The 22,815-nt window shown below is 42.0% G+C and overlaps 1 protein-coding gene across 1 annotated transcript in view; it reads right to left on the reverse strand.

Annotated features, from left to right (window-relative positions):
• Positions 1-3,531: 3,531 nt before the first annotated feature.
• The window catches only part of LOC120052442 (RNA polymerase II elongation factor ELL-like), a 47,390-nt gene continuing 28,106 nt past the window's right edge, over positions 3,532-22,815 (reverse strand). The window contains exons 5-12 of the mRNA XM_038999351.1: positions 21,461-21,711; positions 13,647-13,771; positions 8,611-8,737; positions 6,978-7,560; positions 6,524-6,590; positions 6,196-6,367; positions 5,972-6,016; positions 3,532-5,882 (exon numbers count right to left, since the gene is read on the reverse strand). Of these exons, the coding sequence (XP_038855279.1) occupies positions 5,766-5,882; positions 5,972-6,016; positions 6,196-6,367; positions 6,524-6,590; positions 6,978-7,560; positions 8,611-8,737; positions 13,647-13,771; positions 21,461-21,711 (1,487 nt within the window). The 3' untranslated portion in view covers positions 3,532-5,765. The remainder of the gene's footprint in view (positions 5,883-5,971; positions 6,017-6,195; positions 6,368-6,523; positions 6,591-6,977; positions 7,561-8,610; positions 8,738-13,646; positions 13,772-21,460; positions 21,712-22,815) is intronic.

A 22,815-nucleotide genomic window follows, 5' to 3' on the forward strand; every position in this document is an offset into this window, starting at 1 on the left:
GCAACCTCTTGCTAGCTTGATAGCATAACAAATGACTAGCTAAACATTTTACGTTTTCGGGTGTGTTTGTAAATTCAATCTGGAATAACAGAGTGCGCTCTGCGCGTTTGTAAATTCTACTCTTGTCAGATTGTGTGTTAGTAAATTCAGCGCACACACTGGACGCTCTGGCCGAGGAATAGCCTGTAAATTTGATCCAAGCGTTCAATGGCAGTCAAGCGCCTAAGCTAACGTTGGCTAGCTACTTCCAGACACAAATGAGAGAACACCTCACTGACCATTGTACTCTCCCTAGCAGAGCTGGTTAGGCTGTTTCCTGTTATCCAGAGCGTTGGTGACTGTAACTGTGCTGCTGGTAACAATTTAATTACGCTGTTTTTAGGACGTTTACTGACACTGGCCATTTTCAACTTTGTGTTGAGTGTTCGTAAATTAATCAGTTATTCTGCGCAAGAGTGCTCTGAAATCGGAGTAAATAGCCAGAATTAACAATGTCCAATGAAACGCACGACTATACCGCTAAATTAAGAATGATGTGAATAATCATGTCAATAAATGTTGTGTAGTTAGTTAGATAGCATATAGTTTAATATACTGCCTAGCCAGTTCGTTGTATTAGGTGCCAACTAACGTTAGGTAACTAAATTAGCTAACATACCGGTACATACTGCTGCTGTAAGGGAAGCGTAGTTTACAAATTGTCAGCCAACGTAACGTATTTTAAAAGTCATTACTTTATTACATTGCTCAACATTTTCTTAACATTTGTCATAATTAGTTAAAGCAATGAATTTGTATCCATTCTCGTCGGATTTCGGCTGCATATTTTCCGGCAATCTGAAAAACTGTGAAGCCACGCCCATTTTCTGAAGTTGGATTATGGGCCCTAAATATGGAACGCCGTTTGGGTCTTTGCATGTCAAAAAAGATACACGCGTTAAATAACAGCATTTGACGGGTCAAATGAGCTTTTTATTCGCCACGTCAAATAACACAATTCCGTTAAAGAATGTTGTGTGTGCTGAATTTGCATGTACAAACTGTACAATACTGCTTTGGTAATAAGGCATTATTTGTTCAACCGAATGGGAAAACGATGGTGTGAGCATTTGGAATTAGATCAGGATCAAAAATATTTGCAAATATCTTTGATACCGATGTTTTTATCAACTTCTGGGGTATCTAGCTAGCTTTAGCTTGGTACCAAGTTAGCACCAATGCAACCAGCCTGAAAAGTGATTTATTGCGGGACTTTTAAACAACTGTGAATTGAGCCACATTATTGTACCAGTGAACCTACTATGTGTATTGAACACTATTCCAGAGGAGAAACTATTCAATGTGGATGTTTTGGAGCCTGATAACTCTGAGGACTTTGGTGAAAAAAGCACTTGTGTACTGAGTAGACTGATACCCCATTTCATTGATCCCCAATCCTTAGGTAAGGCTGTACAGTGCAATTTGAATGTCAATATGCACAATAGGCTGCCTGGGGAGGTGATTTCCCACAGTCAAAGTCCCGCAATAAGAGCTAAGACGCTAATATTTGCAACTCTTCACAGTTGTGTTCTGTAGGTGTCACCGAGTACTTATACACAATTTCATTGCTCCACATTCCAACACTCCAACCTTGTTTAACATGACCTAGTCTAAATATGGCACCACTTTCTAATACTGACTTTTATTTTCAAGGCGAAACGCAAATTCCATTATTGTGGCTAATCTTTATTGTAGCTAGCTTTAGAACACATAACCCTGTCCGGTCAAGCAATACTAGCCAGATGACGCTAACTGGCTGCTTATAACGTTATAACGTGAGCAATAGGGTTAAGTAGCTGGCTAGCTAGTTATTTCAATAGGAGAACAATAAGTGGCTACCTTAAGTATTCCCCCAATGCAATTCTATAGTCGTAACACATTCACAGTTTTGATTAACTGATTTTTGTCAAATTAATAAATTGTCTTTTGTTGAATTTATATAAGAACATTCCAACCTCGTTTAGCATGATCTATTCCATTATGGCATGATTCCACTATTTGTATTAATTTGCATCACTTTCATTGCGATACTTTTATTTTGAAGGCGAATCGCAAATTCCACTATTGTGGCTAATCCTTATTGTGGCTAGCTTCACATAGGTGGGTCCGACCACCATTAATCAAATAGGAACGGTCTTAAAAATTAGGGGCATTTTAAATGACACCTAGATAGAAAGTTAGCTAGCTAACTATAGCTACTGAAACAGATAGTCGTTTTGTTATGTTTTTGAGGAAGAACATTGTTTGTATCCACCAGATAGCTAGAATTTTTTATGACCAGCACTGTCCATAGCTTGGGGGAAGTGTGTCTGCGTTCGTGCGGCAGCCGCAGGTGCGCGAGACAACTTTACCAGCATCATAGCATAAGTATCGGTAAATCGTTGTGACAGTGTAATCAATGCGTATTAACTACGTAAAAACAATTATGAACATGTTCAATTATTATGTGACGTGCAGTCTTATCCAGGTCCTGATTGGTCAACAAGCTTATTTGACGTATCTTTTTTTGACACGCAAAGAACCAAACGGCGTTCCATACCTAAAAGCATGAAAATAGTGTATATATATATATGGAGCATGAATATTCCGTATTTTGGCGAATTTTGTACGACATCCGGGAACTTCTGACATACTAACTATAGCCATACTATGACCAATATGCATACTACTAGATTAACGTCATAAATAATACGGTTAGTGAGAGTATTCGAACACAGCTCGTTTCACTGTTAACTACTGTACTGCTGTCATCTCTACATGCCATGATGTTGCTTTTTTACAATGATAAGTAAACACATATTGATCAAGGACAGGTGTGACAATATACAATGGAGAGAAAACATACATTCCACATACGAGTATATCAAGAAAACATGTTCCAATGATTCATGTCCACAGGGCTAAATATAGATTTCCTGCCCAATTATGAGGAAATCATTTTTAGAAATGGGGCAGGAAACACAGTACATTCAACAGTAAAACAAATGACACTGGGCAATTCAAGTACCAGAAATGAGGTGTAATTTAGAGCTATATGGGAACAGCAATAGAAAGTGACATGTTTTGTGTATTCAGTAAAATATCAGGCCAGGACTGATAAGGGGGTGAAATCATGTTGTTTGGCCTCTGTATTTGACATTTGTAATTCTTTACAAAATGTCCTCAAATCTCAATTCCGCATAATTAATGTGGTTTGTGTGTTTGAAATTCCATGCAACAACTGGCTCAGAATGACCCCAAATAAATATTTTAAATAATTTTATTGAAATAAAGATCAATTTCAGTCCCAGACCCTTATGGTTTCAAAAAGTAGGCTTTGGGTTTAAGCGACAACATCCCCGAATCTTCTCCAAAGCCATCTCTTTGCCAAAACAGCAGCATTTGTAATCATATGAAAACTTATACTTAAACTTAACAGGTCACTTGGCACATCCAATTCATACCATGGTGTACTGTTCTGGCAGTTCATACTTAAACACAACTAGTTCCATATCCAAGCAAATGTATTTACCATCTTTATTGATGAAAAGAATGGAGTCAAAATGGATTGACCGCAAGTGAAATGTATACAGTAATCATATCAGAATGTCTCTATAAAACAACTCGAGTATGAGACCAGCGAAAAGTTGCTTCTTATTTAAAGAGCTCAACATTACTGGGTGATGACAAGAATGGATTCTGGTCACAAAACATTCACAAGACCCCAATGTTCTCTTCCCAGAGGCAATCTGTCAGCCCCAGTAATCAGCATTGTGACGAATTAATCTTTCAGCATCAGCCATGTTGCGTAGTGTTTGGATTTCATGTGTGATGATACAGTAAACTTACATGGAAACATCTAAGCAGAGGCATGTAGATCCCATTTGAAGTGAATAAGAGCCCCACTCACATCTTAACCAAAGGCTTGATGACATGTTATAGGGCAATACTGGTTTAAAATGACATGTTCAAAACAAACCAACAATTACTCTGAAATGGATTATGCCATTTGGTCAATTCCTGGGAGAGCATCTTGTTTTGGTATTAATGCTTGTCAGAACATTGTCAAATAGTTTCCATATTGAAGTTTAAAATCAGGGCTTTGCATGTCCTTGGGAAGCGGTTTCAAGTAAAGATACTAATACTGGTCATTGTAAGACATTCGGAAAGCATGCACTGATGGACAAAGTGAAAATATACATTTTGACAAAACCCAGGTAAGAGTACCGGTAACTAATATTTGCAACAAAAACAAAAGTGGACTTTCCATATTCACATAAAATGGTCAATATCAGAAATGCATTAGTTGACTAGACCAAACTTGACTGAAGGGATTGAGAGCTTAGTGAAGAACAGTTTCCAAAACATTACAGCTTTTCTGATCATTTCAGGGGCTTTCGGGACACATTGAAGAGCTGTAATACTGTAGCCTGGCAGATACACAAGGATAATTGAGTCATCCACTCCACTTGGAAGATGTGAGGCTGGTCCTGGGTTAACAGTCACCTTGACAATCATATTGATGAACAAACACGGGATTGGGGAAAAAAAAGAAAACTTGTTTAAGAGCAAATTGTTTGTATTGATTAAAGGGAAATTATAACCAATATATTCCACTACATTGAACAGAGAAAATTTACAATAGTAAATGCTGCTGCATGGGGTATACTAATATCTTCCAATTTATGATTAAAGAATACATTATGTTGAAGAAGCTGATTTTTCCATCTTCCCTGTTTCCATTAGGTGATACAATTTTGCCTGAGTGGGTTTTTCAAATTTCTGACAGTGAACTGGCTTTACAATTGCGTAGGGAAGCTGAAAACAACCTTGCCCCACAGCAGATCGGCATAGCCAAGTACCATCACTAACTATAATTACAGTTTACCATGACCAATTCTAAAACATACTTTACCAGCTGGTGTTACCCCTTTATATTCATTAAGCTCCTATCATCCGAGGATGCACCTGCTCTTCCATTAAGTCCTTCTGGTTAAGACATATGAACAAGATGTAAGAAAAGCAAAACAGAGGCACCTGTGCCTGACGAGTTTTTATAGCATTGTCTTTATTAATTGATGGGGATAGTTGTATCTCTTTAAAAGGAAACAAATTATGAACAGCAACAGATGGACAATTTGATGGCAGCTTTCGCATTAAATACTGGCTGACATTCAAGATGAAGACAAAAACAAGACACTGTCTTGTAGTACTGATTGAGGAGTGTAAAATTATAACAGATCTTGTTATCCCTATGTAAGTCCAAAAAGAAAAAAATAAATTAAAAAAGAAAACATAGTAAAATAGTTAATCAGAAAACATGATATCGCAATCCATATTTTTTTCTCTTAAACTATTTGCATTTGGCTTAAGATCTGCTGACTCCCTTTGTGTCACCATCACCCCCCCAGTCTACAAACCAGGAAAGGCTGTTTGGAGATATCCAAAGAATGTGGATTTTCCATTTCTACTCTGAGAAATCTGTGTGCACTAAGGTGGGCTGAGAGTATGAGAAACACCACCACAAAGCTTTTCCGGATGCAATGTAGCTACACAGCGATCTGGCCAAACATGCCACAGTCTTAAAAAAAGAAAAAATATAATGTGGTCTGCTTTGTCCTCACTAGTGCTTTTGGCCCCAATGAGGGGAATACTCCCTTCATGGCATCTTTAGTAAGTACTTTTAGAGTAAGCAGAATCCAGTTTCTTTCTGTCTGATTTCCAGAGAGAAAAGAGTAAATGTCAAACTAGTGCCAGTTATGAAGTTGCTGATGATCATATTCTGCTATAAGTTTCTTTATATGTGCCAGTTTGTTGTGTAGATATTCACAGCGATTCTTCTCTTGGCTATAGTTTCGATTCGTCTGTGAAGGATAGAAAAACAATCAGTATTTGTGGAGAAATTCCTTTAGCAGCTTTACGGAAAAAAAGAAAAACCAGATGCAAAGCTTACCTTTTTTATTTTACGATACTCTTGGAGTATCTGATTGTGGATTGTCTGTAAAAGAAAATACAAAATGACGATTTATAAAATGGATCAATCGGTGATTGTCAGAACATTTCATTCCAATTTTAATCCTGAAGTCGAACATGAAAACAAAAATAACTCCGGACGGCACCATAGTGCAGCTGAAGTGCTTAGGCAGAACAGTAGTCACAATGCTCCAGGGGGTGTACCTTGTACTGGTCTGTGCCTTGTTGGAGCTGCTTGAGCTCAGTGTCGAGCACAGTGAACTGCCGAGTGATGCCCTCTATCCGAGAGTGGAGGCCACGGTACTCACTGTACTCAGTATTAAAGTCATTCTTGTAGGTCTGACGCTGCTCGGAAGAGCCAATCACGGTATACTTCCTGTTCAGAGGGTGGGGGGCGAAATGCAGAACTAAGAAAGAGTGATTCAATGAAATACCTCAATTGCGCACTTTCCATGTCGTCAGGATCTGTTGCTGAAAACAGTCATTTCATTATACATGTATTTTGGTTTTGTAAGAAGAAGGAAGTGCTTACGATAAATAGTCTGCCATCTCAGTCGATGACGAAGGAACACTGGTGTTGTTGCACATTCCATTGAGATCTGAAAGGAAGCACAAGGTGACTTTGTAAGATAACCTTTCTCCATTGAAGCCGATACATGAAGACTCACTATTTATTATCACTTACATCAGTCAGGGCTTCCATTCACAAGAAAGCAGACTGCAGTAATCTAGGTATAGTGTTCATACATACATTTTATCAATTCATTTCAAATTGGGACAAAATCAGATATTTGAAATATAAGGATGAGCATGTGTTGTCTTTCCATTGTGCAAAATGTCTGAATTACCCGATTTAAAACTCCTGAGCTGTAATCATGCTTAGCAGTAGAGGTCCCCAATTTTGCCAATCGGTCACCTGATTTAACTGAGTACCAATGTGATTACTACAAACAATGACTATAGATCTCTATACTATGACAACTCACCTGTGCTCCTGTGTGGAATACTGCTGCTCTTCAGGTTGTCAGGGCTGGAGGTGATGTCACAGGCCTTTCTTGGTTCAGGAACACGCTCCTCCACTCCCTTCCTCTCCCTCTCTCTCTCTCTCTCCTTGGACTTTTCCTTGTCTTTGTGTTTTTTGGACTTCTTCTTGGACTTGCCGTGCAGGGAAGGCGAGGAGCTCTTGCCTCGGGGCCTGTCGCGGCCCATGTGTCTGGGGGACGAGTGGCCCAGGCTTGGAACGGACAGTGCTGCAGGCCCAGAGAGGACGGGTGGCTGGCTCAGTCTCTCGGCCATGGCTGCCTCCTGGCTCTCACAGTCCCGGCCATTGTGGCTGGAATCGTTGCTGACATCAGAGAGTGGGTCGAAGGGTCGGGGGATGTCCAGCAGGGGGAGCTGGGAGCTGGATGTCACACCGTCTCCTACTGCCGCGACCACGACCCCGCTCACCTCCTTCCCATTAGAGGAACTCAGCTTGCCATTTACTGGTCCCGCTGCCTTGTTGGCGAGGTGTGATATCCTGGGCTTTTTGTTGGCCAGTGGATCGATGAAATCCGCAGCCGGCCGTTTCTGGCAGAAACAGAGTTTGATGCACAAAATGAAACAGGGAATGTGGACTCATTTCACCTCTAAGGATTCTGAGAAAGTATGAGCTATAGTTTCTATTGATGACACATCAAGATAAAGAATATATACAAAAATGAAGTTAATGTGCTGTGCTGGTGAGAAGCAGAGGAGAAGGTCAGAGTAGTCAGAGTGAAAGGGAACTCGGCTACACTGAGTGTATGATGACCGTGCCCTTTCCACACAATGCATGGTATTGTATTACTACCCGACTTCATTTGAACCGGCCTACACTAACAACTTTAGAAGTGGCTGACCTAATCACAGTGGAGCAGGAAGTCCTTGGTTCTGAAATAACACTAGGCCCAGTTTGAAGCCCTGTGGACCGGCACGGCTCCTTAACCTGTTTAGTTTGGCAGAACTCCTCGAACGTCTCTCACCAAACCAGACAACTGCTCCGCTGTGGGTTTCTGTTTACAGCTAGTGTTCCAAAACTCCCTCTTTTCAACACCATTGCACGTTTGTGTGTGTACGAAGGAGGGGGGAGACTGGAGTGTGTATTTGCTAATGCGTAAGGGAGGGAATGGAAGGGAAAGGACATGAGGTGTCCGAGGTGAAAACCCAGAGGGGAAGGAGCTAATAATAAAATCTATAGTAACTCCACAGAGAACAATGAGACAGATATTTCACTGGATGTATAAATGCTCCTTGCTTGTTCTGCCCACTATGACTAATTTGCTCCCATTGGAAACGACAAGCTGTGGTCTCTTGGTTTAGTTATAAAAATCTTTGGTAACTCCTCCTGAGAGGACGTTCTGTGAGGACGGTGGGGAGGAGGTGGAAAAGAATAAAGGGGTGGAGGAGCATGGCGCATGTAGCTCAGTTGGTAGAGCGCAATGCCAGGGTTGTGGGTTCGATTCCCACGGTGGACCAGTATGGGGGGGGAAGTATGAAAATGTACGCACTCACTACTGTAAGTCGCTCTGGATAAGAGCTTCTGCTAAATGACTAAAATGTAAATGTAAGAGAAGGAAATGGAGGAAGAGGAGGCTTTACCTGCAACGGGGAGCTGCTGGACAGCTCTTTGGGAGGGCTCACTGGGAGTGGGACCTCAACTGGAGGTGGCGGAGCCACTGTGGTGGTGGTCGTGTTCTGAGTCTGACTTTGGGCCTGACTCATTTTCCTAAAACAAAGCAAGTCACAGAAACAGAGTCACCACACAGTGAGACATAAATAATACATTGCAGAAAGCCCAAAATTCAGACTTTCATTATTTGGGGAAAAACTTCCAGAGTTCGGGTTAAATCTATTGCTGAAGTAGGTCGAGGCACATTGGGGCCATACTTGCGAACATTAGAAAAGTGTAAACTTAGGCTACTAACGTTAGACAAAATTCAAAAGGCAAGTCTTCGCATATAGGCCTATGACAAAAATCAAGTTTTTGCTAATCCGTTTCACACACACACATCCATGTGCTTTTGTGGGGAAAAGATCAAGGTCTATACAACATTTACGTTTACTGCACATTAAAAAAAAAGTCAGAGCCATGGCCTTCTCAATTGGCTGTCATGTACCATCGCATCCTGGTGGTACACACTGCCAAAGAGTTTGACTCAAAAATGAGTGCACATTAAAAGGAAAAATCCGACAACACTGAAAAAGAAAGTGGTTAAAAAACAATATGTTTGGTGAACAAATGTTTCATTTTGGCGTTATAATAAGGTTGGTAGCAACATGGAAAATCTTTGTGGAAACCTGTTGCAGCTCAAGTCGACAAAAAAAAATCCACAATGCAATTCTCTGTGCTGACTGACTAGCTAGGTAGCCAGCCAGCAAATGAAGCTACACACAATAATCTCAAAGACAATATCAGCATGCAAAGTAGCTAGTTCGCTGTAAAATCACCTAAACAAACTGCACTATCAATTTAGAAGTCTAGCCCATTTTTCCCCACAGCAAGAAAGGAGTTGCCATATTAATACAATAAACCCTTTTTCATTATCAAGCCAATTAAGAATATTGTAGAAACTTGTAACGACGTAAGAAATGCAGTAATTATTATATTGTGAAACAAACTAATTTTGTGAGCTATGACATGAAGTAATTTGAATATGTTGCAAGAGAATAATTTGACCTTATTAAACTCGCCAGATCATTTCCCATCAATTGATGTCAATTTAACTCGATTGACGGTTATGATTAAGCAATAAGACACAAGTGGGTATGGCAGCCAAGTGGTTAGAGTGTTGGGCCAGTAACCAAAAGGTTGCTGGATCGAATCCCTGAGCTGACAAAGTAAAAATCTGTCGTTCTGCCCCTGAACAAGGCAGGTAAGCCACTGTTCCCCGGTAGGCTGTCATTGTAAATAAGAATTTGTTCTCAACTGACTTGCCTAAATAAATAAAGGTTAAATAAAAATATGGCCAATATACCACGGCTATGGGCTGTTCTTAAGCATGACGCATCACGGAGTGCATGGATACAGTTGTTATCCGTGGTATATTGGCCATCTACCCCAAATCCCCAGGGTGCCTTATTGCTATTATAAACTGGTTGCCAATGTAATTGGAACAGTAAAAAGTATATTTGTCATACCCGTGGTATATGGTCTAAAATCAAATCAAAGTTTGTCACGTGCGCTGAATACAACAGGTGTAGACCTTACGGTGAAATGCTTACTTACTAACCAACAGTGCAAAAAAGGTATTAGGTGAACAATAAGTAGGTAAAGAAATAGAACAGTGAAAAGATTGGCTATATACAGTAGCAAGGCTATAAAAGTAGGGAGGCTACATACAGACACCGGTTAGTCAGGCTGATTGAGGTAGTATGTACATGTAGATATGGTTAAAGTGACTATGCATATATGATGAACAGAGAGTAGCAGTAGCGTAAAAGAGAGGTTGGCAGGTGGGACACAATGCAGATAGCCCGGTTAGCCAATGTGCGGGAGCACTGGTTGGTCGACCCAATTGAGATAGTGTGTACATTAACTATACATTCAAGTGACTATGCATATATGAACAGCTTTCAGCCCAATAAGCATTCAGGGCTCAAACCAGGTTTATAATTGTAAAAAAAACAAAAAAAAACAAAAAAACTTGTAGCCCAATCTGACCGCTGTTACCGTCAATCTAACTACGTTCTAACAACTGATCGGCAATTGTGATAGAGCTTCGATAGCTTCCAATTTAATTAACTAAACATGTCCCTTAATAATGGCATAATAACATTGAAGTTAGGCTATTTATTAAATTGGTTTGCCAGCTACAGGTAGGCTACACAAGTGGCACAAATTGATTTGCAATGACTTCAGAGATTGTCATTTCAACATATTTATTGTATCAAATGGTTACCCACAATGGCCTATAAATTAATAGGCTACTTGATGGCCAGAGGCAAATGTATCATTCTCCACATTTAATGTCAGTTTCATTGAGGACTTCTGCCCATAAAAAGAACCACGCGAGGGAGTTCCATAACTTCCATTTCAAATTTTCACTTCGGCAGCCCCCGAGACACAAGAATTGAGCATGTGTAAAACCCTTCGCTTTATATGGTTTTCCATGAGAAAAGTCGACATTGGAATGAACAGAATTTTGCAAATATATCCAATGCGCTCTAGAGCGCCTAAAGTCATTTTTCCTGTGCTTTGTTGCCTGATTTCTTTATGTGCATCAGTTCTAGCGCGTTAATGTTTTATGGAAAAAAGGTTGGAAATAGGTGTCTCCATAATGACAACGTGAACGCGACTGGTCGACAAATCTGCTGGGTGGGGCGTTATTACTTTCCTTCATTCATTGGATCCATATCTCCTTTCTATAATATATCTAGGATTTGGCACCATGCGATGCACCCCCCTGGACTAAAGGGGCAGACAAATAGGAAAAATTTGCAAGACCCTCTGTTAAATTACACATTTCCTGAGGTAGGAATATCTCAAATATGATCAATGGCTCATTCGAGAGTTATGACATCAGATAGTATTGAAATCTGACATGTATGATAGACGTTTTCGCGATCTTAAAGTCGTATTCTTATTAACTTCCAATGTAGCGAAAGAGACTTCACAGTGCTACATCATGCCGGACGGATTTCTGCCTGCTTGAATGCCAATAACTCACAGATACACATGAAAACATTAAATGACCCAGGTAATCAACAGATCAGAGATGCACAAAAACAATATAACATTCAACAAACATTTTTGTTACGGAAAACACTGTTCACTGCTGTCCTCGATTCAAAATAGCTCATGGTATTATAATTAGGCATATAAAATATTGTACATGTGAAGTGTAGCCTACATGTCTATGTAATATAGCAGCGATTATTATTTAGGTAGCAGTGCCAGTAGCCTGTATGTCAACAAGAGAATTCTATTTAAATGTATTCGTAACAGTCATTTACAAGATTTTGGCTCCACTTCTCAACACAGCAACACAATAAATGTAATTCTACATCTCAAAAGGGGGGGGAAATGTGAGATTCAAACCCTTTCCATAATCTGCGACAACTACGTGGAGCTAGGCACTACACAGAGCTATTTGACCAGTCAGTCAAGCATGTGATCTAGTTCTTTTTTTTTTTTTATCAGAAGGTGCCGTTCGCTTTCAGGAACAAGTGTTGGATTATGTCCAACTACATCGAGTTTAATTGGATGATATGGAATTTTAATCATATATAAAATCACAGCCAGCTATGCAGTTAGCACAGAGCTAAATCAGCCAGGTTATCGGTGGGGAACAGATAACATAGTGTGCGCTCACGAGCAACTACTTTGACGGTTTTAAATGCGCATTGAGATGGAGAAAAAGTTTAAACAAACCCTTTCTAATGTTCACAAGTAGAGCCCCATTGAGTTGACAAGTCTGCAATCAAACTAGTACTAGGTGGTTGTATTAATTCATAGCGCCAACGCCAAGGTTAACTCTATTCCCTGTTCCAATGGACCTGTGACATATTGGCACATGACAGCATTATGGTGGCCTTGCTCTACATTCTGTTATTTTCCTCAATTCAGTCTCAGACAGATACAAATAAAACTGACCAGGTTTAACACAAGTTTGACATCATAACCAGATCATTGACAAAGCCTTGGGTGAGATGCTAAGTTACAGTTGCACAAAAAAATAGAAAGGGTGTGTAATGTGTACATAAACAGGTTATTTGTGTATGTTGGTAGTGTGGACAGTAGGGGGCAGTGGGATACACTGGGGAAATCTCCAAACCACACCCCGACAGAGAGCGAGTGGTAGGGAGGAGAAAGAGGGAGAGAGAAAAAGCGAGAGTGCGCTAGAGGGGTGGGGAGAGCAGACTAGGGGAAAGGCTGGCTGCTGTGCTCTGGTCAAGTCCCAACTGAAGACAAGCAAGCCCAGGCCTGGACCTTGGACCAGTGCCACCTCACACATGGATCAGCATGTGCTGGAACAGTGTTGCATCACAGGCCTTCCGATCATTTTGCTGCACTACTCTTGCGTGACTACGGCTAGTGTTCAAACTTTAGGGGAGGGAGGGTGGTCAGCTCATAAGCTAGCCAAGCTCAAAGTCCAGTCCCAAAAAATATATGATTGAAATATATTGCTTTGGGATGACTTCCACAGAAACATTTAATAATTGAGTGTGTGAAATATTCCCTGCTATATTGAGTCCAACAACTTTGGGTCAACTCCGTAAACCCAGCTAAGCGCTCTGCAATGCCTGTTCTAAATTTAGCTGGGATGTACATTTCCTTACTGCCCCAGATGTTAAAAACCATCTTTTTCCACTGGGTCCCACCAAAGAAAAAAAAGCCAGCTAGTTCTGTCAACAGGGCAGAGGGAATACTCAGAGCAGGGATCCACACAGAGAGAGCAGTGCCTGGTTTCAGACTAGAATCTACTATTCCTGAGCATACTTGGAGCTCCTGGGATTCTATGGAAGTTTGTTTAAACCACACAAAGCAGAGGTGAAAAACTCCAGAACCCAATGTGGGGATGATCCCATTATTGCTGGTTTATGCCGCTGGCAGTTATTGACACGTGGAGCTACACAGAAAAGCATTGGTTTAATATGGCATGCGGTATAGTAATATAGCACCATCTAGCACATACCGAACAAGGATCCTCTTCAGAAGTTGCTGGTCTCCCTCAGTGTAGCCTGGCCAGTCCTTCTGAATGTCCTTAAACAAAGAGTCCTTCAATGTGAAGGTGTTGTCTCTCCCATTTAGGTTCGCCACCTAGAGACAAGCGACAGCAATCAGTGCATTACAATAATGCCATGATGCAGTATTCTGGAAGAACGCATTTCCTAAGCCTATTCTCAAGAAATGCACCATTAATACCCTGCACCACTGGCAGTGACTGACTTGTTTGCAGTGGGCTTCAGGGCCGGCTAGGACTTACCTGTAACCACAGGCTAAGGCCCGGCTCTAAGTGTCTTGAAGGCTTGGGTCCTGTGACTAATTTATCAGTTGTGGGACAGAGCTCAGAAGGGCCCTCGGTCTGCCAAGGTCCAGCAAACCCAACCTGTTGTGAAAGGCACTCTACCTTATGAGCATGGGTGTTATGAGATGGGTGGCACCGGCCTGAAATATGATTGACCCAATGTGAATTGGGGGGGGGGGCACTAAGGGTGGCCAGAGCGAAAATACAGTGCGTTTGTTCTGGCAGTTTAGTGGGCTGGCTTTGGGACCAATGTTCCCTCGAATTCCAGCACCAAGCAAATTTCAGGTCTGCTGAGCACAAACTTGAATGCTTTGAAAAGTCAGTGCAACTTCCAGGGTGCGTTCGTTGTGAGCACAGAGGCTGTACCCGCTTTAAATTAAAACTAGGGTTGTCCCGACTAAAAATAATCTTGGTCGACCAAGAGTCAATCGATTGGTCGAAATGTTCAAACGTGTATTTTTCCATATATAGACATCCTATGTGTTTTAATCAAATTAACTATATGCACTGAGCTTGTATGATGTTTTATGCGAACTGTTCGATTAAATAATTAAGACATAAAATTGACTAGATTTAGTCCGACCGCACTGACGAGCAACCGTTGTCTCTCTTCCCTGCTGCAGTGACCACCACAGAACATCAGTGTGTATCGTGCTGTCCGTGTTGCTGAAGCTGCATCATAATTACAGCCATTTGACTGAAAAGTTGTTACCTAAACAAATTAGGGATTTCTGTAAAACAATCCCTATTCCTTCAACCCTTGCTCTCTTTACGTGATGTATGCAGATGACCAATAGGGCCTGACCTAGGCCTATAGCATATCATAATCACATAAATAAATCGATTATAACAAACTCCGAACACATAACAGCAAAATTAATGCATAGGACTTGAGAAAAACTGAAACGGGGGAATGTTTACTGGTTGCTCAGGAGGTAAAGGGGAAGTCAGATGTGTGGAAAACAATTGACTTGTGGAAAATACTGATCAAGAAAAAGGAGCAAGTGCTGCATCCATATCAGGTGTGCCAAACAGGTGCTGTTAGATTACAATACAACTTTTGAGCGATTGGTAACATGTAAAAAAATAAAATAAAAATGAAGCGTACCTGAGAGGCTGTTGTAAAAAATTTACAAATAATTTAAAAAAAAACTAAAAAATGTAAAGCCTTTATTGCAGCAAAGACTAAAAACAGTCATTCATTTGTGAATGAAATTTCTGAAATGGAACGGTTTAGGCCTATTTAATATTCAATGGTCGCTTTGCTTTGTAATTTATAAAACAAATGCTTGATTGCATTTCAAATCATGAATGACTCGTATGCGGTGTTATGACGAACTAAAAATGAATGATTGATACAGTAGCCTATATAAGTATTGAAATATAGACCTAAGTAAGTTACGGTATTAAGACTTAACAGGATGCGCTCTTAGGCCTACAGCTTGATGGTGGTTATACAAGGCTGGGGGCTCCCAAGCGGCCTAAGGCACTGCATCTCAGTGCAATACCTGGTTCGAATCCAGGCTGCATCACATCCGGCCGTGATTGGGAGTCCCATAGGGCGGCGCACAATTGGCCAAGCGCCGTCCGGGTTTGGCCGAGGTAGGCAGTCAATTGTAAATAAGAATTTGTTCTAAACTGACTTGCCTAGTTTAAAGAAAGAAAAAAAAAAAATATATATATATATACATATATACTGCTCAAAAAAATAAAGGGAACACTTAAACAACACAATGTAACTCCAAGTCAATCACACTTCTGTGAAATCAAACTGTCCACTTAGGAAGCAACACTGATTGACAATACATTTCACATGCTGTTGTGCAAATGGAATAGACAACAGGTGGAAATTATAGGCAATTAGCAAGACACCCCCAATAAAGGAGTGATTCTGCAGATGGTGACCACAGACCACTTCTCAGTTCCTATGCTTCCTGGCTGATGTTTTGGTCACTTTTGAATGCTGGCGGTGCTTTCACTCTAGTGGTAGCATGAGACGGAGTCTACAACCCACACAAGTGGCTCAGGTAGTGCAGCTCATCCAGGATGGCACATCAATGCGAGCTGTGGCAAGAAGGTTTGCTGTGTCTGTCAGCGTAGTGTCCAGAGCATGGAGGCGCTACCAGGAGACAGGCCAGTACATCAGGAGACGTGGAGGAGGCCGTAGGAGGGCAACAACCCAGCAGCAGGACCGCTACCTCCGCCTTCGAGCAAGGAGGAGCACTGCCAGAGCCCTGCAAAATGACCTCCAGCAGGCCACAAATGTGCATGTGTCTGCTCAAACGGTCAGAAACAGACTCCATGAGGGTGGTATGAGGGCCCGACGTCCACAGGTGGGGGTTGTGCTTACAGCCCAACACCGTGCAGGACGTTTGGCAAATTCGCCACTGGCGCCCTGTGCTCTTCACAGATGAAAGCAGGTTCACACTGAGCACATGTGACAGACGTGGCAGTCTGGAGACGCCGTGGAGAACGTTCTGCTGCCTGCAACATCCTCCAGCATGACCGGTTTGGCGGTGGGTCAGTCATGGTGTGGGGTGGCATTTCTTTGGGGGCCGCACAGCCCTCCATGTGTTCGCCAGAGGTAGCCTGACTGCCATTAGGTACCGAGATGAGATCCTCAGACCCCTTGTGAGACCATATGCTGGTGCGGTTGGCCCTGGGTTCCTCCTAATGGAAGACAATGCTAGACCTCGTGTGGCTGGAGTGTGTCAGCAGTTCCTGCAAGAGGAAGGCATTGATGCTATGGACTGGCCCGCCCGTTCCCCAGACCTGAATCCAATTGAGCACATCTGGGACATCATGTCTCGCTCCATCCACCAACGCCACGTTGCACCACAGACTGTCCAGGATTTGGTGGATGCTTTAGTCCAGGTCTGGGAGGAGATCCCTCAGGAGACCATCCGCCACCTCATCAGGAGCATGCCCAGGCATTGTAGGGAGGTCATACAGGCACGTGGAGGCCACACACACACACACACTACTGAGCCTCATTTTGACTTGTTTTAAGGACATTACATCAAAGTTGGATAAGCCTGTAGTGTGGTTTTCCACTTTAATTTTGAGTGTGACTCCAAATCCAGACCTCCATGGGTTGATCCATTTGATTTCCATTGATAATTTGTGTGTGATTTTGTTGTCAGCACATTCAACTATGTAAAGAAAAAAGTATTTAATAAGAATATTTCATTCATTCAGATCTAGGATGTGTTATTTTAGTGTTCCCTTTATTTTTTTGAGCAGTGTATATATTTAAGGCTGCTATACTAAGCCTATTAATGATAATGAAATGAATTATCATTAGCAATAACAATAAGGAGATCAAGGTTATAATTATTATATACAGTGTAAACACTAATTTAATTATAAATAATACCAGAGAGGCTGGTCTAACGAGAAAAAAAAGTGTGAAGCCTTTATTACAGCATAGCAAAGATTAAAAACAGACTCATTTGTGGATGCCTGAGGCTTGGTGTTCAGAGTCAGTAGGCTATTAAACACAAACAAGCAACAGAAGCAGGATCTGTCTTATTTTAGTAGATAAGGATGATTTATAAAGCCAGGCACATTTAACAGTTAGGCTATTGATTAAAGACCTAATTAAGTTGGAGTTTCCTCTCCTCACTTTTCTTAGACAATTAAGGCAAGGGCTGTTGTCTCATCTCTATAACTCCGCTGCCGCCTCTGGCGCATTGTTCTCAATACCAATATGCTGGATACTTTTGTTATTATGCACATAGCAACATGGTGTAGGAAAAGGCGCCAATTCAACAGCGCACTGATGTGTTTCAGAATCACTATCCAACGCGGGAGAAAACACATCTTATTTGTTGCGCCATTGTTCTTACATATAACCATATAAAACTCAGCAAAAAAGAAACGTCCCTTTTTCAGGACCCTGTCTTTCAAAGATAATTCGTAAAAATCCAAATAATTTCACAGATCTTCATTGTAAAGGGTTTAAACTGTTTCCCATGCTTGTTCAATGACCCATAAACAATTAATTAACACGCACCTGTGGAACGGTCGTTAACACACTAACAGCTTAGACGGTAGGCAATTAAGGTCACAGTTATGAAAACTTAGGACACTAAAGAGGCCTTTCTACTGACTCTGAAAAACACCAAGAAAGAAAGATGCCCAGAGTCCCTGCTCATCTGCGTGAATGTGCCATATGCCTCCTTGCAGCATGCCTGAGGACTGCAGATGTGCCCAGGGCAATAAATTGCAATGTCCGTACTGTGAGACGCCTAAGACAGCGCTACAGGGAGACAGGACGGACAGCTGATCGTCCTCGCAGTGGCAGACCACGTGTAACACCTGCACAGGATCGGTACATCTGAACATCACACCTGTGGGACAGGTACAGGATGGCAACAACTGCCCGAGTTACACCAGGAACGCACAATCCCTCCATCAGTGCTCAGACTGTCCGCAATAGGCTGAGAGGCTGGACTGAGGGCTTGTAGGCCTGTTGTAAGGCAGGTCCTCACCAGACATCACCGAAAACAACGTCATCTATGGGCACAAACCCACCGTCGCTGGACCAGACAGGACTGTCAGAAAGTGCTCTTCACTGATGAGTCGCCGTTGTGTTTCACCAGGGGTGATGGTCGGATTTGCGTTTATCGTCGAAGGAATGAGCGTTACACCGAGGCCCGTACTCTGGAGCGGGATCGATTTGGAGGTGGAAGGTCTGTCATGGTCTGGGGCGGTGTATCACAGCATCATCGGACTGAGCTTGTTGTCATTGCAGGCAATCTCAACACTGTGCGTTACAGGGAAGACATCCTCCTCCCTCATGTGGTACCCTTGCTGCAGGCTCATCCTAATATGGCCCTCCAGCATGACAATGCCACCAGCCATACTGCTCGTTCTGTGCGTGATTTCCTGCAAGACAGGAATGTCAGTGTTCTGCCATGGCTAGCGAAGAGCACGGATCTCAATCCCACGTCTGGGACCTGTTGGATCGGAGGGTGAGGGCTAGGGCCATTCCCCCCAGAAATGTCCAGGAACTTGCAGGGGCCTTGGTGGAAGAGTGGGTTAACATCTCATAGCAAGAACTGGCAAATCTGGTGCAGTCCATGAGGAGGAGATGCACTGCAGTACTTAATGCAGCTGGTGGCCTCAACAGATACTGACCGATACTTTTGATTTTGACCCCCCCTTTGTTCAGGGACACATGATTCCATTTCTGTTAGTCACATGTCTGTGGAACTTGTTCAGTTTATGTCTCAGTTGTTGAATCTTGTTATGTTCATACAAATAGCAGGTGACAGTAAGTTACTTACAGTAAGTAAGTTTTTGCTCAGTTTACTATTTCAGTAGCACATGTCTTAGAGTGATGGACTGTGCCATCCCCACAGCCTCCACAATGGACCAGTCCACTCAGACAGGTGCCAATCAGACAGGTCTCTTGTACACAATGATTATAAAAAATAAATAAATGCAACTTGCTCGACTAAAGAAATCTCGGTCGACCAACAGCCTATCGACCAAACGGGGTCAGCCTAAATTTTAACAGTGGCCAAGTAGACTACTGTGGCTTTGATAATGTAGGCCTACCAGAGTGGCCTACCATAAAAAACAAAGCAGAAAACCCATCCCATAACATTTTAACATGGAAGTAGCCGTTCTATCCTTCAGCCTACATTATCAGCCAATGTGTGGTGTTCAATGAAGGCCTACATTCCATGAGACTTTTCAAAAAACATGAACCTGTCTATCCACCAGTCCTTCAGACAAGGTGGTGACTGAAAATGTTGTATTGTGTTTGATGCAAGAAACCACAACCAAATAAAATGCATTATTCACATACCATCATCATAATCATCACTATAGAGTATGACAAATGTATGCTACTCCGCGTATTGGCTACTTTGTTGTATTTCTAGACAGGCTTGAATAAACTATGTCCTTTTAATAAGCTCTTGACTCGCTTTTCAAAGATGTCTAGAAATGTACACGTTTTGTGCTCTTGTAGGAACCAACCACTCCCCCATTGTGACCAGAAATGAGCTATAACTGGCATAATAACTCACCAACTAGCAAAGAATATGCACACATGGCTACATGGAGCCTTCGTTTTGATCTCAAAACAAGTACATCTACTCCTGACTGCTCGTGCCTGTCAATGCAATAGAATCCTACTCCGACACGCTCTGCAAAATCTCCTGCATAGTTAGTTTTGCATTAAGGTTGGGTGATATTTGGGTAGACCACTACAATGTTACTCCAAAGATAACAATATCATTTTGCTACGTTAATGACTCGATCATTCCAGACTGTGCAATTCTTGTGCTTATTTAAGATAGTCGCATTCTCATTAAATAATCTTAGCATGGTATGTTGCATTGAAAGTGGATAATATGAAGTTGATTCGATTACAATTCCCACAGTAGAGGGAAACGTTGATAGTACTGTTAACAGGGACAAGTGTTTGAAGTTCAATCTCATGCTTCTCTGCTCGGGCTGGAATTTCTTCTGTGCGGCAGTCCCGAGGGATCTGCGCGCAGGAACATTGTTTAGGAACATGCGGATGCCTTGGAGCAGGTGCGAAGGTTGTTGGATTGTCTGGCTGGCTTTAGGGCCATGGAGAGTGCAGCTGCATTAACTGAAACTTGAATAGTGCGAGGTTGAAGATGGATAGCTAACTGCTGTTTGACTTGACAGGAAACTAAACGATTGTTTTTAATCCCAGCGCTCAGCTAGTGTGAAGCAGCTAATTGCTGTGTGGCATGCGTTTGTCCTAAAATGTTATGCATCCCTTATCGACTGAGTTGAATGAAGCTACAACAGCCAAGGTGATAATGTCTGGAATAACTTTTGCTGTTCTCCAAATCACATTTTAAAGCTGAAATCCTTAGTTGCTACATCACTTTTTTTTTTTTTTTTAAAGTATAAATGAATTACAGATACACCCCTTGATTCTTGATAAATATGAGCTTAGTTCAACTGTTGTATCCCATCAGAACCCAAAATATAAGATTATTTTACGACAATGTTAATAAACAATGTAAATGTAAACAAACACCGTATAGCCCCAAAACATGGTTAACACTATAATGTTGATTTCATGAAAGGTCAGTCCTTGCATCCATAGCTCTGTCTATGAATTTGAATGTTTACATTTCTCCAGGCGCATCGATCAGCATTTTAGCAAACCTAAGGCGGGGAGCCCATTTTTTTATTGTTTCAATTGCGGTGACTAACTTTAAAACTGTATAGAAATGCAGCTTTCACAATTTCTTGGAAGGGGGAAGAAACCACTGAACTAACTTGAATATTTTCCCTAAGTTAATTTTCAAATGAATTTATTTTAATAAATTAGGGCAGATACAAATTAACACAATGCATCAATTTTCAAAGCTATTTGTGATACCCCATGGCCACCCATGACTGGTCCTTGGTCCCCCCTTGGCCACCCCATTAAAAAAATGTATAGAAAGCTCCTGCCTATGAGTGTGACTGACTTGACTAACCTGTTGCAGGAGGCTGTCAAGAGAGTCTTTGTCGAAGGGCAAGAGGCCGTCCTTCTGCAGGCGCAGGATGAGCTCCGGCTTCCTATAGGGCTTAAGGGCCAGCAGGTGGGTGAGGCGCTCCCTCAGGGGCCTCTGCTGCGCCGTGCTCTTCTTCCCCGTGCTGCTGGAGATTATGACAGGCCGCGACGTCCGCCGCGACGGAGCGATGTCAGACAGGCCAGGCGCTGGTTTCCGGATCTGCACCTTCTTACCTGAGAAAAGAAAAGCAACATTGTTGTGTAAGAAAGGTTGAGCCTTTGTGACATCTAACCATGAGAGGTTGGGGGTTGTAATGAGAAGTTCTAGGTCCATCTGAAGTTCTCTTCAACAGAGAAAAGCAAACACAGGGTGAACTTTATGAGAGAACCTAAGTTGTCTAGAAAGTTACCACAGTACAAATAGTTGAACAAGCTGCTTCCTGGCAAAACAGCCACATTAATCAGACTGTGAACATGTGATGTGATGGTGTTTGTGGTGACTGGTCAGTTAGTTGGTTCGTTTGAGTCAGAGACGTAACTGTGTGAAGCTCTGAGCACCTAACCATCCGGCCAGCCCATTGAGCCCCACACAGGGAACCATGAGCATGCAATTATCCCTACGCTGTGAGCTCAGCCATTTTCACCAGAATTAAGGTCATACGGAGATAGAGTGTGACTAAGGCACAGCTTGGGACTCAAAATAAATTTAACCACACCGTTTCTGACTTCCTCTCCAACAAGTCAATTACAGCATATCCTAGAAGCTTAATTTAAAAAAAACAGCAATGCATAACAGATTATGGTGTTTCAGTTCTAGGTACACTTCTACTTCGTTTCTGTTCAGGGCTACTATGGTCTTTACTGATGTGCAGCAGAAACAGTTTCAGTATGCAGCTCTCCTGAGACTAGTAAAAAGCCCACAGTCTGATGTTCATTTGAAGCAGCCATGCTTGTCTCTGTGTGTGCGCGTGTGTTTTCAGTGTGGAAATACAATCTCTAGACTGGAGGCGGCTAGGATAGGAGGCTAAAACTGCCACCGGACAGGGCCTCACTAGTAGGACGAAGGGCTGCTTGACTGATGCGGAAATAACACCATATTGAATTATAGCCTAGCTGATGAGCCTGTACACTGCTCTGGCTCACTGTCGCGAGACCCAAACACACCCTAAAATGAGACAGCTCACCATGAGCATTCACCCTGGATGTGAACCGACATGAGGGAAAGTGTCACAAAACAAAAACATGAACAGGAATGCAAAACCTCTTTCTAATACAGTATGCATATATCCTAGACAGGGCTATAGGCCTTTTAAATTAGTAGCCTATGTTCTGTTTGAC

This window comes from Salvelinus namaycush, chromosome 8, assembly GCF_016432855.1.
Source record: "Salvelinus namaycush isolate Seneca chromosome 8, SaNama_1.0, whole genome shotgun sequence".
NCBI lineage: Eukaryota > Metazoa > Chordata > Actinopteri > Salmoniformes > Salmonidae > Salvelinus > Salvelinus namaycush.